A 15,170-nucleotide genomic window follows, 5' to 3' on the forward strand; every position below is an offset into this window, starting at 1 on the left:
TGCATTTTTGTTGCTCATATACCAATTTCTGTACACTTCAGTGGCTTGCCTATCATAAACCATCACTAAATACTTTTGATATGATTTATCCAGAAGTAAATAAGAATAATGAATGAGGAGTAATAGCATTTTCTTGCCTATGTGAATAGAACCAGAGCAGATGAGTTATTCTTTGTCTCCTACCGAAGTCTTATGATTAGGAGATAATAGAGGTTGAAAAATGGAAATGCTCTAACATTTTACACAAAAAAAGACCTAGTGCTTGTTACTTGACTGTAATAGAAGTAGGATTTCTGAGATGTGCTTGTATTGGGGAAAAAAGTTAGACAAATCAATTTGCCTACCAAAAAGTCTTGAGCTCTCATGAATTGCAAATGAGTGTATGCTCTCAAGATTGCCATATTTCAAAAACAAACAACCCAATCAAAAAATGGGCGGAAGACCTAAATAGACATTTCTCCAAGGAAGACATACAGATGGCCAAGAGGCACATGAAAAGTTGCTCAACATCACTAATTATTAGAGAAGTGCAAATCAGAACTACAATGAGGTATCACGTCACACTGGTCAGAATGGCCATCATAAAAAACCTACAAACAATAAATGCTGGAGAGGGTGTGGAGAAAAAGGAACCCTCTTACACTGTTAATGGGAATGTAAATTGATACAGCCACTGTGCAGAACAGTATGGAGGTTCCTTAAAAAACTAAAATTAAAACTACCATCTGACCCAGCAATCCCACTACTGGGCATATACCCTGAGAAAACCATAACTCAAAAAGACACATGTACCCCAATGTTCATTGCAGCACTATTTACAATAGCCAGGATGTGGAAACAACCTAAGTGTCCATCAACAGATGACTGGATAAAGAAGATGTGGTACATATATACAATGGAATATTACTCAGCCATCAAAAGGAACGAAATTGGGTCATTTGTAGAGATGTGATGGACCTAGAGTCTGTCATACAGAGTGCAGTAAGTCAGAGAGAAACAAGTATCGTATCATTAACGCATATATGTGGAATCTAGAAAATGGTACAAATGAACCTATTTGCAGGGCAGGAATAGAGACACAGACGTAGAGAACAGATGGGTGGACACAGGAGGGAAGGGAAGGGTGGGATGAATTGGGAGATTAGGATTGACATATATACACTACCATGTGTAAAATAGATAGCTAGTGGGAAGCTGCTGTATAGCACAGGGAGCTCAGCTCGGTGCTCTGTGATGACCTAGATGGGTGGGATGGGGTGGGGAGGGAGGTCCAAGAGGGAAGGGATATATGTATACATATAGCTGATTCACTTCATTGTACAGCAGAAACTAACACAACATTGTAAAGTGATTATACTCCAGTTAAAAAAAAAAGATTGCCATATTTCACATGATACCTAATAGGAACTTTGTTACGAACAAGAAAGGCAATTAATAGCTGTAGTTTGTTTTTTTTCTTTTTAAGAAGTATGGAATTTACTACTTTAAAAGCAGTTAACTCTAGTTCTCTATTGGAATTTTCCTTTCTGAGAATACCTAAGATTTTTCCTCATTTAAACATTTTCTTGTTTAAAATTTTAAATCCTATTTTCTCTTTAAAAAAATGCTTGCTTCTTATCTAAATCTCAGAGGAGCTAAGTAGCCTGGCCTTTCAGAATTCAAAGGTATGGAACTAGCTCTCACCTTCACCCCATTTAGCCCAATTAGCAGGGTCTTTAGAGACCTAGCAATCCCCCATCACCCCACTTATCTTGTCTACTACCTGAAAGAAGAGTCGGAGAATATTCCCAGCTGTGAAATTCGATGATTTATACTTCTTTTTAACTGTTTGCACATAATGGGGACTTAATATATCTTTGATATTTCCTTGGTAATTAGATTTTTTTCCTCCTTTATCTCCACATACATACACTTGTTTTCCTAACAAATGTGCTTAAATTTGTGATGAAGGCTTAAAATCTAATTTGCCATAAAGTCCTCTGTGACTTAACATATGAGTTTAAATTTTAACTTTTGTAATACTTTAGAAGAAACCTGTGTGCAACTCCCCATTACTGGCAGTCAATGAGATTCCACTAACATCTTTCATTAACTTTCCCTTTTGTTTCTTGGGTTTCCATGTTTCCTCCCATCTGAGACTACATTGGTTTGGTCTTGAATGATGATAAAAATCTCTAAGAAAAATTTAAAAATAATAAAATTGCTTGACATCAGGGAAAAAAAATCTCTAAAGAAATTTCACACCTTAAGTATGCCTCTGGGGCTCAACACTTTCTCATTTGATGAATTTGTCCTTTGCTTTCTAACTCAAGAGTCTCTGATTTGTTCCTAATATTTAGGATCATTAAATAAAAAATAAGGGAAAATCATTGTATTCATCATAACACTCCTTCAATTGTTTAAGACAGAAAATTTAATTCAAATTATTGAAGCAAAGATATAATTTATTGATTTATGTAATGAAAAAGCCCATGGTATCCAGTTTCAGGCACAGTTGGATTTAGGGGCACATAGACTCTCACCAAGATTCACTTTCTTTTCATTTCGCAGCTCTTCTTTCATTGTGTTAGCTCCATTCTTGGGAAGATAGGGTCTCTCTTCTCAGTGGCAAGATAGCTGCTAGCGATTCTAGGCTCATATTCTGCTTTCACTAATCTCCACTCAAAAAAAAAAAAAAAAATGGCCCCCAACCCACTCCCAGCCCCAATTCCAATAAAGTACCCTGATTATGTCTCACAGGCTCAGATTGAGTCATTTTCTACCCCACATGAATCTCTGTATCCATGAAGAAGAAATATACCTACAGGTCTACCCATAGGCAGTGGACTGAGCCAGCTCTGAATCAGTTGATAGCTGGGCAGAATGATTCTTTACGGGTATTCAGGGTGCCCTGACTGGAATAAAGCAAAAGGGTACAGGGAAGGCAAAAACCACAACCTTCCTTTATGCTCTACTTTTGGAAGAGATGATGACACAGGTCAAAAATGAGAGAGAAGCAATAACTATGGGAGTCGGGATGCACTTTTTGCTGGAAGCTGTGAAAACAAAAAAAACATAAAAAGAGTTAGAGATGTTTTAGGTAGCAGAGATTTTTTTTTTAAAACCACCTCATTTCTCCTTTGGTTTACTTTTTAAACTTAGAAAATTCCTAACAAAAATATTTGAAGCTAGCAATTTTTTAAAAATTAATTTATTTTTTATACGGCAGGCTCTTATTAGTTATCTATTTTATACATATTAGTGTATACATGTCAGTCCCAGTCTCTCAGTTCATCCCACCCGCCCTGCCACTTTCCCCCCTTGGTGTCCATACGTTTGTTCTCTACATCTGTGTCTGTATTTCTGCCTTGCAAACCAGTTCATCTGTACCATTTTTCTAGATTCCACATATATGCTTTAATATATGATACTTGTTTTTCTCTTTCTGACTTACTTCACTCTGTATGACAGTCTCTAGGTCCATCCACGTGTCTACAAATGACCCAATTTCGTTCCTTTTTATGGCTGAGTAATATTCCATTGTATATATATACCACATCTTCTTTATCCATTCGTCTGTTGATGGGCATTTAGGTTGCTTTCATGACCTGGCTATTGTAAATAGTGTGAAGCTAGCCACTTTAAAAAAAATATTCTCTCTTAGAGTTCTCTGACAGCTTGCTTATTTTGCAGATGATAAAACAGGTACCAAGAGGTTAAGAGGTGTACCTCAGGTACCCAGCAAGTTGGGGGTAGAGATCTCCGGATTTCCCATCTTTATCATCATCAGCAGCAGAATTATTACCATTACCATCATCCCCATCTTAATTATCACCATCTTTATCACCATTATGAAAGTGAACGTTGATTAAAGGCTTACTCTGTGCTGGGATCATTTTAAGCACTTGCTATAAATTAACTCATTTAATCCACACAAAAACTATGAGGCATTTATCCTCATTATCCTCATTTTTTAGTTGATAAAACTGTGACACAGAGATGTGAAGAAACTTGTCAAACATCACGCATCTAGTAAGTAGTGTAGGCAGCCATCAGACTTAGGTAGTCTGGCTCAACTCTGTATTTTTAACCACTGTATGATCTCTCCATATATTGCATGTCCATTCATCAAATTTTTTTTTATTACAAGGTGAGCAAAAACAATTCACACAGTCCTGTTTGGTGTGTGTGTGTGTGTGTGTGTGTGTGTGTGTGTGTGTGTATACTGCCTACACGTACACACTCTTCATGGGAAAGGTTAGCAGCCACTAAGATGTGGCTGATGGAAGAAACACTGAAATATAAAAAATTATTGTCAGGTGTAACTACTAATTGGGAGTACAATGGGATAAGGATATAGAATGAGATGGAAGATGTAAACCTTTAAAAAATGCTCTAGGGCTTCCCTGGTGGTGCAGTGGTTAGGAGTCGGCCTGCCAATGCAGGGGACACGGGTTCAAGCCCTGGTCCAGGAGGATCCCACGTGCCGCGGAGCAGCTAAGCCCGTGGGCCACGGCTGCTTAGCCTGCGCTCTAGAGCCCACGAGTCACAACTACTGAGCCCACGTGCCTAGAGCCTGTGCTCCGCCACAAGAGAAGCCACTGCAATGAGAAGCCCGTGCACGCGGTGAGGAGTAGCCCCCGCTCGCCACAACTAGAGAGGGCCCCATGTGCAGCAACGAAGACCCAATGCAGCCAAAAATAAAATAAATAAAATAAATAAATAAAAATTTAAAAATGCTCTAAAGAGTGGAATCTCCTTTTCAACCAGCCTTTGCTGATTATTTAGCATAGAAAAGACATTTGAGGTAGAAAATCATTCAACTTTGTGATTGCCTCAATTGTTTGATGACCATATTGTTTGATAGGATGATCAGATGATGGGGAAATACTTTTCCATTACTTCCACGTAATATATAAGATCCCTTGAGTTTCCTGGAATTTCTATTTGGAAAATTACCAACAGTAATTTTCAAAACCCCACTTTTCTTAGATAAGAAAAATTAATAATGCATACTTATTTCTAAGCTTTTGTCAAAGTTTGTGTTAAAATTGTATCATCTGAATTCTCACAGGGACCTAGGAACGATCAATACCACTTTAGCAGGTCACTCCTTAGAATGATTCTTAAGCATTTTCTGTTTTGTTTTCTCTTCATTGAGGCTAGAGATCACACAGACCTCTAACCCCACCCTTTCTCACTTTTTCATGGGATAAGATTCTACTGAAGAGTTGTCAGCAACTGATTGACAAGGAAACAATGTAACAGAAAGATTATGATTTGAGGGTGTAATTGGCTTTGGTATTGAAGCTCTACCCCTAGATGCTTGACTGTGATCATTTTTGTTACTTTCATTGGGCCTCAGTTTTCTCATCTGTAAAATGAGAGCACCTCCAGGTTTTTGGAAATACTAGGATCACCACCACTACTCTTCACTTTGCTTCACTGTGATTATGCTAATGTTCAAGTAAGAGACAAATATAGAGACATTACTATGTGGTAATCATACTCACCCTTCAAAACCACCTCTTAAGCTCCCTTCATAATAACTAGGATATTAAAAATAGCTTATTTCAATTTTATTTTCTCAGGTTAAAGTAACTTTTCTTTCCTAACTCTCTTGATACTTTTTCTCTACCTCTCATACGGTCATTATCATTTCTACCTCACATTATTATTATTATTTTCACACAGGCAGACAATATATTTAGGAGAATAAATGAAAAAAATCTGTGAATTAAATGAATTACAATCTACAAAATTTCTCATTTCAGAACAACTCACATTAACTTTACTTTTGTATTTGTCTTTACTTTTCTTCTAGACTATTCAATGCTTTTTATTCCCTCTGTCCCTAGGACAGTACTTTTCAAATTGGAGGTTGTGATCCCATTAATGGTTTGTGACATCAATTCAGTAGGTCATGGCCATCAATCTTTAATAATGTAATAAAATAGGTTAAGATAAAAAACACTAGTTAAATGAATGTGAAAAGATCAACTATTATCTTGTTATATATACATTTGTGTGAACGTATTTGTATATTTATATGAATGTGAAGTGTGTTTATAATGTCAATAGTCAGAGTCACAGAAGATTGAAACCAATTGTAGGTTCTCAATAACATTTTTGAATGGCAAAATAAATCTCCTGAAAGTGACCTACAGAGAAAATTGTCCTGGACTTTTTGTCAGAAAAAATGGGAAAGGGTCTCACTTTTGTTATTTATAGCCTGCTTGAATAATCTTACAAAAACCATTTAACCTTTCTAATCCTCAGTGCTCACATCATTATAGGGGGGTCAATAGCCCAAAGTACAGGTGGTTGTAAGAATTAAACAGATAATGTGTGTGAAAGCCTTTTGTAAACTAAATTTCTATACAAATACCATTTTATTGGTGTATTATAACCTGAATTTGGTCACCTCTGCCTTAGGTATATAGTCTGGTGAGAAATGCATAATTATTATGCCTTTTATCTCATGAAGTCTGAATCTGTGAGTTAGATTGTTCAGAAATACATATTCAATCTCTTGAAAAAAGCAAAAAAAAAAAAAGGTAAAAGTGACTGCAGTATATCTAGTTAATCTTATTTGGTGGTAAATGTTATCTATAACCTCTTTCTGTCAAAATTTAGAGTGATGAGTGTTATTCTTTTAGAATGTTGTCTATGGGACTTCCCTGGTGGTCCAGTGGTTAAGACTCCGTGCTTCCACTGAAGGGGTCCCGGGTCCGATTCCTGGTGGGGGAACTAAGATCCCGCAAGCCGCATGGCATGGCCAAAAAAAATGTATTTCTTCTGTCTCTTCCTTTCTTTCTATTCTAACTGTCAATATTACTGAAGTAGACATTTGTGCTATTAAACTATTATCCCGGCTCCATGTGCAAAGTACTTTCCCAGAATTTTTCAATTGTGTTTGAGAGGGTGGGTAACAAGTGCTATCGCAACATTCCCTCCAGGCAAGTATTGCCCCCATATTATAAATGAAGAAACAGGCTCAGATTTGTCATTTGCACAAGGCCACAGAGCTACTAACATATGCCCAGCTCTCACTGGTTCCACCATCTCTGCTCTACGCATCATGCCCTGTGGTCTCCAGATTCATCCAATTACTCATTCTTTCATCCATTCGTCTGAGACAGACATGCTACTTCAAGGTAAGTGTGATGCCACAAATAGGGAAAATTACTTTGGGATAACTGAAGCCCAGAGTAAAAGAAAATAGGAAACAGTAGGTTAATAAAATAAAGACTTATAATGGTAATAGTAATAGTAGCTAAAGAGTTTTGATTACTTACTTACATGTGTCACATACAGTTCTAAGAGCTTTTGCATGCGTTCATTCGTTTTCTCTTCACCAGAATCTTACAAGGTAAGTTTTATTTTTAAAAATTGTTCCCATTTTATATATAAAGAAACTGAGGCACAGAGAGACTCAGCCATTTGCCTGTATTCTCACTGCTAGTAACTGGCAAGATTAGCATGTAAAACCACACTGACTACAAACAATTGACTACATTTTTTTCTAGAAGCATGCTTAAGAATTTTAATTATGTGAAACATTTTCGCAAATAAACCCCTCTTCTTTGTGAGTCCAATGATACAGAACAGAGCATGTATTTGAGTGTCTACAGATTTTTGGCACAGATTATTTTGCTGAAAGAAGCAACATTTAAGGACAAATAACTAACATAACATATTTTGAGTCTTCCAATGGGCCTGAAAACATGTTTCTATGGTAACAAGTATAGGTCATGGGAGGGGTGAGAGAAGAATTAGAAGCAAAAGCTATTAGTTTAGAATGTCTTAAACAATTTTTCTTTTGCCAACTCACTCCCGTCAATGTGTTATGCTACCAATTTGACCTCTTGACTCTTTGAAGGCCACAGATTCCTAGGAACTCTTTGAACTTGAGAACTTCAGTTACAGCTTAATGGAAGCAATTTTGAAATACATTGAAGGACTGGGGAAGCTCTGCTCTTTGATCTACCGTCTCTTCATTGGGAGAACTGCAGTGTCCCTGGTTGACCCATTTTAAATGCCTTCATGTTGCTTTTCACATATTGCGTCTGTCAGATTAAAAGGGAACCGGAGGAGGAAACATAAGTCACTGGCTCACAGGGACTTTTGGGGACATAGAATAGTTTGTGGCTTCTGCTGGTGAAAAGATCGAAAGGAGAAGAAACAGTTTCCTGAGAGGATTCCAGTTTCATGAGAAATTAGATCCTGTGAATTCCCCAGGCTGAGGTGAACGGTTAGTCCAGGTGATTGGTCAGAAGGCAAGTGGGCAACAGCACCCATCTAGAAAAACAGGGCTGGGGAGACCACTGACCTTACTCCCTCCCAGTGAAGGACTCTCAGATAAGAAAAACATGCCGCCTCCCTTCTCCCATTGTTCATGTTTGCATCAATCTAATACTGCTCCAGGATGTTGCAATAAGCAGAGTGTTACTTATCAGTTAATGGAAATGACTGTTTCTGGCCTTACAGATAGGCCAGAGTGAGCAGGACCTTGACCTCAGTGTGGATGCCAGTTTGAGGACATTTGCAACACTGCAGCCCTGACGTGTTGAGAAATGCTGACAGGCTGAATTATTAACAGCAGCAGTGATGATGGGGTAGAGGAAGATTTGGGAATATTTCAAAGGTAGACCCTGTAGCTGGGCTGCAGTTGACTTTGAGTGTAAACGAATGCACATGTGGATAAGGACAGTCTTCCTCTTTCGGAATCAAACAGGGTACAGCATTTGCTACCGAATTTGCACAGCATTTGCTCTGTCAAACGACTGTGGCTGGCAACATACAAGGATAAAATGGAATCAGTCACATGTTTTTCTAAAAAGAGACTCACATATTTTTATTGTGATAACCCTCATTTCTCCTGCTTTGGTTCATTTTTCACAATATCACCAAGGATCTTGCTACAATACTGATCTGATTGATACTCCATTCCTTACAGACTTCTAATGGTTTCTCACTACTTACAGCATGAAGTTTGAAAGTCCTTGGCATGGAATACAAGAGTTTTTTTTTTAAACAATCTGGCCCCATCAGAACTCTCCAGCCCCTATGAGTCTCCTACTTCCTTTCTACTCTTGGCCTCTTCCTCTGTCCTACACACCCTACATTCCAGCCATCCAGAATTTCAAAATTTCCCTGAAGATACCAGGCTGTTTGAAATCTCTGTGATTCAATATATGCTTTTTTCTGCTTGAAATGACTTTTTCTCTCTTTTTTCACTGAAAACCCCCATTCCTACTTCAAGTCCCAAGTGGTCTCCTATCGTGAAGCCTTCTCACTTTCCCCAGAGAGAACGAGCAGCTTCCTTCACCGAGCAACCATAACCATTGCTTAAACATCTGGTGTATACTTAGTGCTCTTGTGTGTAGACATTTGTTCATATTTCCACTTCTCATTAGACTAAAAATCCTCCTAGGATAGTAATTTTGCTTTATTCATTTTGTATCGCCTGGGTCCTCCTATCCCAGTTCCTGGAACAGAGAAGATGATTAATAGATAGGAGTGGATGAAAAAATCACACCTCCTGCTTTATTTTTAGCACTTCTTGTTCATGAAATGACCATGACAAAAAATGAGCTTGAGGGAGAAGGTAAAATGCTATATTTTATGCACTACCTTTTCCAGTAGAGATACTTACTCTCTCTGTCTAGAATGCCCCGTATATCCGTGCCATTGCAAAGCACATTTTCCTACAGGTAGGTGAGGAGAAAGAAGAGAGGAGAAACCAAGAAACAAGGTGAGTTTTCTCTAATCTGCCAATTCCACCATTACTGAAGGCCAATACCCATGTTTTTGGCCTTTTCCCCCCAAGCTCACTCAGAAAAACAACTTTTATAAAAGAATAGTGATGTAGAAAATAAATTTATGGTTACCAGGAGGGAAAATGGGGGGAGGGATAAATTGGGAGATTGGGATTGATGTATACACCCTACTATATATAAAATAGCTAACTAATAAGGACCTACTGTATAGCACAGGGAACTCTACTCAATACTCTATAATGACCTATATGGGAAAAGAATCTAAAAAAGAGTGGATATATGTATATGTATAACTGATTCACTTTGCTGTACACCTGAAACTAACACAACATTGTAAATCAACTATACTCCAATAAAAATTTAAAAAAGAAAAAGAAAAAATTAAAATTAATAAATAAATATTTCTTTGAAAAGATTAAAAAATAAATGGTGGCCTGCAATCCTGGTAAAAGTGGATTCAATTTGGATCAATAACAATACCTTTTAGCAGCTGACAGTTATACGTGCTCTGGGTCCCAGCTGACCGCAATTGCAACCAATTTCCTCTTGGGTGGTAGCTCGTATTTACAACTTCAAACAGCTCATAGGGAGGGACCAGGACCTCCTTCTTGAGAGAGAAGTCTTGTACAGGTGCCCCCAGGCAGGTCAATATGGTAAATAGAGTTTGGTCCCCAAACTTCTGTGCCTCTTCTCTCAGGAGAGAGGTGGAGAGGAATTGGCCAAAGCGAATGGTGGCACCCATGGGGGCTTCCAAGTAAACGCCCTTCACCTCATGGTGCACCTCATAACACGGAGAGTCATTCCTTGTGACAACCTCTTTCCTCAGCAGCTGGATTGCCGTGGTCAGGTAGTAGTGTAGATACTTGAAATGGAATGAATGTTTATATTGCTGGGGAGACCCAGCAGCACTGGCCATGGCTCTGGAGAAGTCTGAACGAACACTGTCGTTCGATGAATAAACCAAGATGGCCACAGCATGTGTAATAGTCATGTTCTCAGGGAGAGCTTTTCCTTGTCTCAACCAGGTTAAGTGTGCACGTTGCCAGACCCTGTGGTAATTCCTACCAGATTCTAGTTCTTTTGTAAAATAATCCCCTTGAATCAGGTCCTCCATGACTTGTTGGCTGCAGCCTTGGTACTGATCATCAAAGGAACTTGGTGCCAAGTCAAAGTCAATTTTAACTGCGACCTATAAGGAAAGAAAAATCTTGATTTTAATTTTTCAAATCCGATGGTGAATCTTGTTGACCTGAAGTGAATAGAGTGCCAGGTATTTCTGCAGCAAAGATAGGTCTATTCAGGATCAGCAGAGAGTTGCAATTCAGGCTCTGTGACTGCGGTGCGCCATGTACAAGTCCCTACAGGGCAAGGGAAGAAGAATGCTTTCATAGAGAAGAAAAGGAAGATGGGAGGGTATAGTAAACAAAGAGTTCATGGCTTTACATTCGCCCAGTCCTTGCCAGGAAAGAAGAGGTGTTTTTCTTCTTCCTGTTGGACTCTGCTACATGAGAGCTCCCCTTTCTGGTCTCCCGACTCTATTTAATTGAAGTTTCTGTTTTTTAAATTTTTATGGTGTGGTAGCAGATTTGCTACACTGTATAAGACCAAGCTGTCTGCTCAATATCAGTATTTGCTGAAGTAAGTTTCACTCATAACCATTACACTGATCCAGTCCTTCCTGTATCTGTGACCCATGCTAGATGTTGAATTTGGTTTGACAAATATTACTGAAAGCACAAAAAATCCTCATCTCCCCACGGAGGAAGTGACTCTTTTTGTATCAGTGAAAACAGTCTTTTTGCATATTGAGTATTTTGAAGAAAAAAATTAATAATCAAAGTTTAATTATACTATGTTTCCTCTCCTAACCCCTTCACATTCTCACACGGGTGTTATAAGGAATATCTCTTTTATGAATACCTAAAACCTATATTAAGTCTTTGGCTTTGATTTAAGAAAAGACTTACGTGATGAGTAATGTTGGGTTCTCCAAGGGGCCCCCCAGTAAATGACAACCCTCTCCTCTGCTCAGGACTTGAAATATGAAGGCTAAAATATAATTTTTACTAGTGAATGAGAACACGTTGGAGCACCCATCTTTAGGTCTGATGGCTGGTGGGCTTGTTAAGGGTAAACCCCAGAATGAGCTGACTTGCCCACTTAGCTGCAGGCAGTATTGGATTGCAGCCTGTCTAGGTGAGATTCTTGTCATGGGAGGAACACAGAACTCATGCCTTTTGCCATTGGGTTAATTCTCAGGAGGAAGAAGAGCAAACACAGCATATCCAGTTATTCTTCCTGACGTTACCAGTCAAGTAACGTCTGTCCACCTCCAGGGGAGCGATGTGAGGAAAGGGTTGGACAGAGGTCATTGGGGTTCCTGGTAAAGTCCTTCTTAGAAACCAGGAGTGGGAAAAAGACATTTTCTCATGGGTAGCCAATGGAATATTACTTATACCCAGTGCGTATTAAATTAAAGTTAGAGATTTGAAGACAAGTTCATTACGTATCATCCGTCCATAATTAGAGCCATATTTTTCAGTTATGTAAATTTCAAGGTGTTTCCTTCTTGGCAAAGAAATGATGCTTTCCTAATGAACAGTACTTACTAAGGAACATATTAAGAGATAAAATTCCATCCAGTGAATGTCAACAGTGTTGTAGTTGGAACCCCAAAGCATACCATTTGGTATTTTTACTATGTTATTTATGGTGAGAAGTCATCTAGTTGTGTGTAAACTGGAACAAAATTTTAAGACTGCTTAAATGATTTTAACTGATAATTCTTTATAGCAGATTTGCAAATAGTTCTACAGAATCTATTTAAGCCAAAACAAAATAAAAAATATCTTCTATCAAACCTTGTAAACTCCAAAACTTTAATCTATTACTAGATATCAAATGGGTATTCTGTTTTCTTTCTTTCTTTTTTTTTTTAAAGTTGAGAGTTATGTTTTATTCGGTGGGAATTTTTAGGACTTTAAGCCCGGGAGATGGCATCTCAAGTAACACCAAGAGAACTGCTCTGAGGAGGTGAGGGGGGAGCTAGGATATATAGGAGTTTTGTAACAAAGGGCAGGTACTCAGAACATGAAAAGATTACTGTTAATTAAAGAAAACCAGACATTAAAATTAAGGAATTTAGTGCTGTTCTATTTATGGGAAGATGCAAGAGTCTGGGCTCACTGAAACTGTTTTAACATTAGGTTATTTTTCATTATATAGAACTTTATAATGCCTCTTTTGAGTTGATCCATATGATACAGGATAAAGCCAAATAGACTTGGTTGATTTTGCTTTGTCCTACAGAAGCAATGTTTTACTTAAATTTTATGGAGAATCAAGAAAAAAATGCTATGCCTCTAGCTTCTGTGATGCCAAATCTGTAAACTGTAAAGAACTCCACTATTTTTAATAATCGTTTTCAACCCTCTTTGCCAGCATTACTTGTTAGTTAAAATGTCTAAGTGAAATTATATCTCAAGGGACTAAAGGTCATCTAAAGTTTGCACCAGGAGAATGCTCCATTGCAGCCCTGATCATAAAGAGATCACCTCCTCCGTGGTAACTCACCGTGGGTCTCTGCAGACTTGAGCACAGCAGCAGGAGAGGAAGTTGCCCTCTTAGGAGCCAGATTCTCACCTCGGGGGCTGCAGTATTTGGGAGAAGAATCCTTCTGCATCTGTTGGTCAAAGGGCAGCATTTGTTGGTGTTAAAAGCACTTCTTCGCCCTTGCAGCTTCATCCTGAAATCAGTTCTCAGGGTGCTCCTTTGGGGTTTTCTTGGGGTGAGTCTCAGCAAGAACCTTCCTCGCCTATGTCTATGTTGAGACTTCTGTTGACCACCACCAACCAGCAGTTTCCAAGGGAAGAAATCAACTCCAACTGACTTGCAAAGCTGAAATCTCTGTTGAATAGCCAGACTTGTGCACCAAATAAGGGATTCTGTAGTGAACTCAAATTAGTCTCCAACTTAAAAAAAATCCTGATCTAATCTCCATGCTGGGAAATTCCAAAGTCTTGTTAAGAGTCAGGATCACCAGCTTAGCCTTAACTTTCTTAAGAAGGCAGGAAGGAGCTTCCTTGGTGGCACAGTGATTAAGAATCCACCTGCCAATGCAGGGGACACGGGTTCGAGACCTGGTCAGGGAAGATCCCACATGCCGCGGAGCAACAAAGCCCCTGCACCACAACTACTGAAGCCCTACGCCTAGAGCCCGTGCACACCGCAACAATGAGTAGCCCCCGCTCTCTGCAACTGGAGAAAACTCACATGCAGCAACAAAGACCCAACGCAGCCAAAAATGAATAAATAAATAAATAAAAGAAAAAAAAGGCGGCAGGAAAAGGAATGAACCGTATGGTGTTTGGGGCCAAGTGGTCTTATCCTGAGCTGCAGCCTTTGAGTGATATGATTGGCTTGTGCAGGTCCCTGGGAAGATGCCACCTCAAGGTGGGCCTATGTTGGGCTCATCTGGTACTGCTGATAGGCCCTGCCCAGAAGGGACTGCCACGAAGCAAAACAGTAGGGTTACTGCCAAAAAGAAAGCTCTCTTTGCTGCTTTTCCACTGCACGTTTGAAATCGTCCATTCTAGAAATTATACCTGTTCAGATCACAGATCTTCTATGTTTTCTCTTCTAAAGGCATCAGATTCTCAATCCACACTGTTTCAGTCTGTAGCGAATCCAAATGACCACTGTCAGAAGACAGCCTCTGAGCAGCCGACAGCACTCAAAAGTAGGTGACATCGATCAAGAACAGGTTCCAGCGTGCTGTGTTCATTCAGCATAAATGTCCTATGAAACACTATCTCTTAGACACTTCCCTTTCTAGTCTGAACATCCTTCCTCTGTTCCCAGTGCTTGGGGTAATTGTTTTTCTTGCAAATCTTTCCCACTTACACTTTCCGATTCATTATTTAACTGTGAAGGGAAATGAAATCTTGTTCTTGGAAATTCTGGTATTTTTTTCAGCAACAGTAAATATTTTTAAACTAAATTTTCTGATAATCACAGCAGTTATGTCTCATAACAAAAGTTCAGAATATCTAGAAAAATATAAAGGAGGAAACAAAATTACCAATAACCCATCATCTGGAAAAAGGTACTATTTAGATTTAGATTTTGGTTTTACACACACACACACACACACATTCTAGGACTGAAATAATGCGTGCAATTTTGCATGCTGTTTTTTCCCTTATTTTTTTCTTCTACATCTTATGTTTCCCTTTTTAAAAAATTGAAGTATAATTGATTTCCCTTAATGTTTTTTTTTTTTTGGCTGTGTTGGGTCTTTGTTACTTTGTGAGGGCTTTCTCTAGTTGCAGCAAGTGGGGGCCACTCTTCCTCGCGGTGCGCGGGCCTCTCACTATCGCGGCCTCTCTTGTTGCGGAGCACAGGCTCCAG

General features: G+C 38.9%; 1 protein-coding gene across 4 annotated transcripts; it reads right to left on the bottom strand.

The window, feature by feature from the left end:
• Nucleotides 1-1,211: 1,211 nt before the first annotated feature.
• Nucleotides 1,212-14,908, bottom strand: ART4 (ADP-ribosyltransferase 4 (inactive) (Dombrock blood group)). 4 transcript variants are annotated; one of them, XM_082352599.1, is made up of 4 exons: nucleotides 13,404-14,908; nucleotides 10,242-10,950; nucleotides 9,638-9,689; nucleotides 2,805-3,035 (listed from the first exon to the last, which is right to left on the bottom strand). In XM_082352599.1, exons 1-4 carry the CDS (start codon nucleotides 13,503-13,505, stop codon nucleotides 2,951-2,953), a joined length of 948 nt encoding a protein of 315 aa, XP_082208725.1. In that variant the 5' UTR covers nucleotides 13,506-14,908; the 3' UTR covers nucleotides 2,805-2,950. The 4 variants fall into 4 exon arrangements, with proteins under 4 accessions (XP_082208723.1, XP_082208725.1, XP_082208722.1 ...); XM_082352596.1 differs by having other exon boundaries at nucleotides 13,335-14,908; XM_082352598.1 differs by lacking the exon at nucleotides 2,805-3,035 and adding an exon at nucleotides 3,747-9,470 and having other exon boundaries at nucleotides 13,335-14,908.
• Between the last annotated feature and the right edge of the window lie 262 nt (nucleotides 14,909-15,170).

The sequence above is a fragment of the Balaenoptera borealis genome (assembly GCF_965194805.1).
Source record: "Balaenoptera borealis genome assembly, chromosome: 13".
Lineage (NCBI taxonomy): Eukaryota > Metazoa > Chordata > Mammalia > Artiodactyla > Balaenopteridae > Balaenoptera > Balaenoptera borealis.

Bases quoted from the DNA above. Each gene is read 5' to 3' on its own strand.
- ART4 (XM_082352596.1), bottom strand. From the start codon at position 13,505: ATGAAGCTGCAAGGGCGAAGAAGTGCTTTTAACACCAACAAATGCTGC. The intron at 10,951-13,334 runs GTGAGTTACCAC...CTTTCCTTATAG, and splicing joins CAAGTCTGCAGAGACCCACG to GTCGCAGTTAAAATTGACTT. The intron at 3,036-9,637 runs GTAAGTATCTCT...TTGTTTTCACAG, and splicing joins GGGCATTCTAGACAGAGAGA to CTTCCAGCAAAAAGTGCATC.